General features: G+C 35.0%; 1 protein-coding gene across 1 annotated transcript; it reads right to left on the bottom strand.

Annotated features, from left to right (window-relative positions):
- Window positions 1-809: 809 nt before the first annotated feature.
- On the bottom strand, window positions 810-5,344 carry LOC144450010 (C3 and PZP-like alpha-2-macroglobulin domain-containing protein 8). Its single transcript, XM_078140577.1, has 3 exons — window positions 5,239-5,344; window positions 1,292-1,732; window positions 810-835 (listed from the first exon to the last, which is right to left on the bottom strand). Exons 1-3 carry the CDS (start codon window positions 5,342-5,344, stop codon window positions 810-812), a joined length of 573 nt encoding a protein of 190 aa, XP_077996703.1.
- Window positions 5,345-6,755: the final 1,411 nt, after the last annotated feature.

The following is a 6,755-nucleotide window of genomic DNA, read 5'->3' as shown; positions in this document are numbered from 1 at the left end:
CGGCGGAAGGGGGATACCCCCTCTCCGAAAAATATCAAAACCCCTTGGTCCCTTCGCTCCCATGCTGTAGTACTTCCTACCCGGTTGCATCAGTTTACCTGTTACTTTTAGCATTGGCTATATCGCCAACAACATATCCATGAGATACTTACTCAAAAACAACGTGTCGATAATGTCGGGCGGCACTGTCTACTCATAATTTCACCCTCTGATATGATTTCATAAGTGTATGCAGTGTTAGATGCATTTAAATGCCCTTTTATCGACTCCAATTTGTTTTCCTATTAACTTGCAAATTATTTTTTTTCATCGAAAATCTAAAAATTGCAAGTGAACTACTGGGACTATCTCCCCCTCCCCTTGCCAGTTGAGTGTAAAAATATTCACATTGTTTTGTCACTGAAAAAATTAAAATGACAGCATACGGTCTTAGTACGACAATGCAGAATGTCGCTGACGAGATCATTTTAAGTTAGATATCACATATGACGTCATCGCTTATTTTCATCCAATCAGATAGAGATATATGACATTTATTGATAATAGAAATATAAACACTTTCTTAAAGTAAGAGGGTAAGTAATAAAGGCCAGATGAGAATAGGATACCATCTCGTAACATGTGTATATTGAGCTATTCCTGTGTGCCCGTGTGATCCGGTACTAGTGGAATTTGATCTAGTTTGCAGTGAGCCGAACGATCTCTACGACGTTTGAGGTGACTTCAATAATACTTGAGAACTCTAAAGTCTCTTAAAGAAATTCTACTGTACTTGGCATGCATTCGACCATTTTGGGGACTCCATCTGGTTATGGCATCACATTCATAACAAAATCTGTGTATTGACATATACACAATTGTAAAGACAAAGAAATGTTCGCATGTCGTGATTAGTGACGATAATGAGAAGGAATTGCAGCATGGTGGCTCAGTAGATTCACACACACACACACACACACACACACACACACACACACACACATGCATACACACACATACGGACAGACGGACAGACAGACACTCGGCGATGCCTATAGCACTACTGAACAGTTCATTTATGCTAAATATATGACATCTGGCTATTTTTCTCTCTTTAGTATGAGTTAATTGCTTGTTGACAAAAATAACGTACTAATCTGAGGGACTTGTTATTACCAGACAGAAGTTATAAATGAAATCTTCCTCAGCAGTTTTTTCATAATACTATCAAAGTTACCTATCGATCGTGTTAAACTATTCTTGAAATAGATTCAACTATATTATAAGGGCAAGACGTAATGACGTAATTTACCTTCAGTAGATTCATCAACGCAGAACTCAAATTCTCCATTACTTCCCCAGCCAGTGGAATATCCAATGTTGTTTACAGGTAAAGGGTTCGGATCAGTCCATTCCATAAATGCTGCATGGCCTTCTTTACCAACCTTGATAACACTATTGTTGTAGGTTATCCAAAATCCTCTGAATTCATTTGGTGACAGGATGCTAGGAGTATTTGCAAATACGCAGTTCTGGCCCCCTTTACTGCGTCGTATGAATGATTTCGAATTCATAGATCCACCAATACCAATCTCATATAAGGCAGGCTTATCCTGTGGTCCAGCAGAGAGTGCAATACGGACATCATTCTTTGCTTTGGCTTTAAAGTCAACACGTGTAATAGGTGATGATGATGCAAGATAACGGTACAGATATGTTGTATTGGTAGAAAATTGCATCTGATTAGCACATTCTGTGAAATGAAAATAAGAACCATTATCCAATGTTTGATAGACATGGAAACATCTTTTGATCTGTCTGTCTGTCTGTCTGTCTGTCTGTCTGTATGTATGTATGTATGTATGTATGTATGTATGTATGTATGTATGTATGTATGTATGTATTCTATTGGGTTCTATTTGGTGCGTGCGAATATCAGAACTTTTCCCACGTATAACCGTTTATACATCACGCGCGGTTTTGTTCCATTATATTCAGAAATGTTCAGGTTTTAACCTAACATTTTTGTATCTCGCCGATTTTTCCTTTGAAAAAGAATATTTATTCGAAACGTCGGATTTAACAGCTATTTATACGGACTGATTTATAAGTTCCATATGCATTTCCACCTATGTATGTATGTATGTATGTATGTATGTATGTATGTATGTATGTATGTATGTATGTATGTATGTATGTATTTATGGCTGGCTGGCTGCCTGCCTGCCTCTTTGTCTGTCTGTCTCTGTCTGTCTGTCTGCCTGTATGTCTGTCTCTCTCTCTCTATCTCAGACAGACAGACAGACAGACAGACAGACAGGCAGACAGTTAGAAATGACGTAAATAAATTGACTTTGGTCAGATTGGTAATGGAAAGCAAGCGACATCGAGGCCGCGATATAGCCTATCTATATTTGTTTACACGTCCTTTATGTTACAATAGTTCTTATTTAATCATGTTAATGGTTAATTGTCTATATTTTCACAAGGCTAAAAACCTTATATTAATATATAGTGTTAATGTTTAAGAGTACGATACTTTCCTCACTTTAACATTTTCATGTTGAAAGGAAGTTTGAGCTGAGGTAAAAATGACAAGTGGGTGAAATAAAAAAAATGGAGAAACAATTACTTGTGAACAGACACTAGTAAGCATAAATTTTTCAAATGTTAGTTTCGAAATTATGTTATTCACACAGTATGAGATTAATTTGTCAATACTGTCACTGACTGTTTTCTTAGTACGTTTATTTGAAAACACTTGATTGGTCACCATGACTACGAACACGTGGCTATTGCATAGAATCAACAAAACAAAAAGTGTTGTTATCATTATGACCATACAACTTGTATACACATTCAAATTCTCGCTCCTCAATAGAGACAGTTATGCTGCTAAAATATTTTTAAAGTAAAAAATTTCAAAATTGATATTGCAAGAGAAAAGTGCGCATAAAATTTATTCAAGTAGTCAATGATGATGAGTAGTTTGCTGCGTATGTTGAAGAGATAATTTTACCACACATTTTAACCTACATAGAATAATTCTGCTTTGCTAGGGAAATTTAATTATCAAGCCTTTCTGCACTAAAAAACACTTTCAATAGACTATTGAAATGGTGAGCCCATGTTAATTACTTCGTTGGATATTGGGTTACATGTTAATATACACTATCGAGAAACCATTTATATATCATTCAAATTGATATAAATGCTTACATACGGTAAGCCATTATTAAAGTTTGAAAGCTAGAATGAGTAAATGTAAATGACATCGTATAAAGATATACAACTAAAAAAAGAAACAATAGTGGAAAGCGAGCTTTTAGATTTAGAAAACACAGACACATAATTCCGTCTACTAACACTTTGTGTAGCTTACCCTCGAAATTGCAGTATCTTTTGTCCCAATATCTGCATATTGACATGTATTAACCATATATCTATATTACCTTACAACTACATGTTGACTGCATAGTTTGTGTTTACACTTTTCTATACTGCTCTTTTTGAATTATGTGTGTAACATATGAGATCGACCTGATATTTCCGACTGGTCACCAGTCACACGCCAACCTCTAATGTCAACGTGAATTCTGTACACAAAACTCATTCTCTCCACAAACTCTTTCCACTTTTACATCAAGTAAGCTTACCGAGATCCTTGAATGTTAGGGGAATACACTCAGATAATATTGACAAATGTAAAAGTAGCTAAACAATGTGATCTAGCCATTGGTTTTCCAGCTGGCCGGTAATTAGTCATTATTTGACACTGGTGATCTTTTAATGAAACTTTAATGTTGGCATCTTAGAAGAATACTATTCTCGATAGCAAACATTATTTAAAGTCTTAATTCAGGACAGAAGAAAGTTCACAGTAACCTGGCGTCACATATCAAAACATTGATCAAATCAAAATCATCTAACATACAATTATGTAAGGTTACGAATATCAGAAAATAAGGTTCTATCATCCTTGACTTATACACATCGCTAAAAAGAAATGGCTTCAACATATTTGTCACTACTTATATTGCCACAGATCAATGTTATTCGTTTCCACTATATAGGTTATGAACGTACATTTTATTTTTCGATCGGCATTAGATAAAGGTGGTCATTGTTGTACTGAAATCTACAAATTCTTCAGGAAAGGATACTCCTGTCTCGTTCTGCCTCTGTGGCTTTGTCTGCCTGTTTATCTTTTTTGTGTCTCTGTCTCGGTCTGTCTGTTGACCTGCCTGCCTGTCTGTCTTCCTGTCTTCCTGTCTGTCTGTCTGTCTGTCTGTCTGTCTGTCTGTCTGTCTGTCTGTCTGTCTGTCTGTCTGTCTGTCTGTCTGTCTCAAGATTGCTTTCAGACGTGCCACGTACAGCATCAAATGAAAGCGGAAACGTCTCCTGATCATTACTGCAAGTCCACCCATAAACATTTATATTCTCTAGCTTTTGGCAGTCATCGATCACATTGCAAAGAAAGTCACTTAGGTTGCATCGCTTAATTATAATCAGCGACGAAACCTTTACGAAGAGAATATATGCAGAATATCCTGGAAAATATATAATAGGTGGAAAACAACACAACAAGTTCAAAGAGCTGCAAAATATATAATAATATTGTACATTTTAGAACATGTGAGTTTTTTCAAAACATTACCCTTTTTATGAATAACGCAACCAATTATTTCCATCAGAAGATCAATAAAGGTATGTTCCATGAGAAATGTCATCTATCTCATTCAATGTTAGAGATTTGAAATGTAACTTGGAATGTGGGCCAGACTATCCCCGAAATGACAACAATATCGAAGAGATAAGGCTGGTACCTCGCAGAGAAGCACAACATGTCAGCATATCGAATTGGTTATATAGTGTCGATATCTTCCGAACCCCGTGAAATGTAGATTGAGACAGAAATGGGCAAGAAAGCTTTCAACCTCCTTCCCATGATCTCAATTTTTGAGATGATCTAACCATGTAATGCCATCATGTTATCACGTAATATTCTTCTTCAATTTGGCATTTTTCTAATTAGTAGTAAGACTATTTTACTTGAAAACCACATGTATTTGCTTTGCGTGCGTTCTTTTTTTCTACATAATTTTACGGTTGCGATGAATTTGATTAATTATCGAAAGAGATCACCTTGACATGACAGTAGTTGAAGATTAAAAGCCGTTGTTGTACTCATTCACTACTGGTATAAATTAAACAGAAACATATTTACATCAGGGTTTGTTTGAAGTGATTTAAACTTACCAGGATCGGGGGTTGCTGTAGATGTACATCTAAAAATGAATACAGCAAGGCACACTGCAAGAGTAAAACTGACTCTGGTATGAAATTTCAATATTGTCAGGTCCATTGTCGATGGTTCACTTAGTAGTACTGTTCACTGAGAAACAGTAACATATGATTCACTTTATATACGATATTAGTTCCATTCAAGGTATCGAAATTTAATCAAGGAATTGTTCAAACAATCTCTCACGTGTCCATTAAATTATCAATTATTTATGGTAGTTAATGTGATGAATAAATAATTGGATATATTTTCTTGTGTGTCCATTCCTCATCTTTTAGTACCTAATAAATAAGTGTAAACATATTGAATTACTGTTTGAATATATGGTTCGATAATGTGGATTTACGGTATTACTGAAGTCATTCGTTTGACATCCACATTTGCCATAAGTCATCATGGTAAAATATATATATATTCCTATGTCTTTGTTATAGGACGATGCACACATTCTAGTAGATATCAATGAACTGCAGTGAATGATCTGTTAGTTGTGGTGTGAGGAGAGGAGCGGTTCTTACAGTAGTAAAGGGGGAACAGCGTTGAAATGTGTCTACAAAATTACTTTCCATGTTTTAAATATCAATATGGAAATGGTATTTAGATCAAAATACATCTTTAATGGACTGTAGAATATTTTTGGGTTTTGTAAGTTTGTAATTGTATTTTAGGCCTATGGCCTTTGACTACAACAAAGTGACTACTAGTTCATTCAGAAATTGTTGCATTTAAGAAACACGTTTTAGCATGTTATTATTTTTCACTATATGTAAAAGTCGGTGTATTTAAAAAAAATATATATTTTCAAAATTTTAAAATCTCTTTCATACTTTCAAAGACATTAATAACTAACACAGTATATCTAATAACGATTTAAAAAAATATATTTAAAAGAAGTAGTCAATAATATTACCCAGAATGCATTGATAAGTGGATTACATATGCAAGTATCAATAGATGTATGTATTAATATTCTAGTTGTCATAATTGTATTTAAAACTTTCACTATACGAAAAGTCCAATTTACCCACCTTTACCCAACCTTTACCCTACTTGTGACCCCCTAACCACCACCTCTGTCCAGGGGTAGTATGAGGCGCAGTACCACTTTTGACTGTCAACAGCCCTAGGGGAGAGATCACCGGGGGGGGGTGAATCAAGTGAAATGTGTCACTTCGTCTCATACTCACCACATTTACACATCCTCTGCTAAAGATTTACCCCGGTGGAAAGACACAGTAAAATATGACTTTTCGTATAGTGATCGGTATGTATATTTTCCAATCAGTTGACGAGTGTTTCACATCAGTGTCTTTTACATGACAATCATCATTTTATTATAATTTCACTTATTATTTATTTTACATCATTCTTATCACAGATTATACACTTTTGTAAAACTTTAAGTTTATTCAAATGTAATGATAATAAGATAGAATTGTGTATTCTAATAGAACTACCAATATAGTTATCA

Source organism: Glandiceps talaboti, chromosome 19, assembly GCF_964340395.1.
Source record: "Glandiceps talaboti chromosome 19, keGlaTala1.1, whole genome shotgun sequence".
Lineage (NCBI taxonomy): Eukaryota > Metazoa > Hemichordata > Enteropneusta > Spengelidae > Glandiceps > Glandiceps talaboti.
The sequence above is the reverse complement of the archived record's forward strand: the minus strand, read 5'-3'. Positions and strand labels throughout refer to the sequence as shown.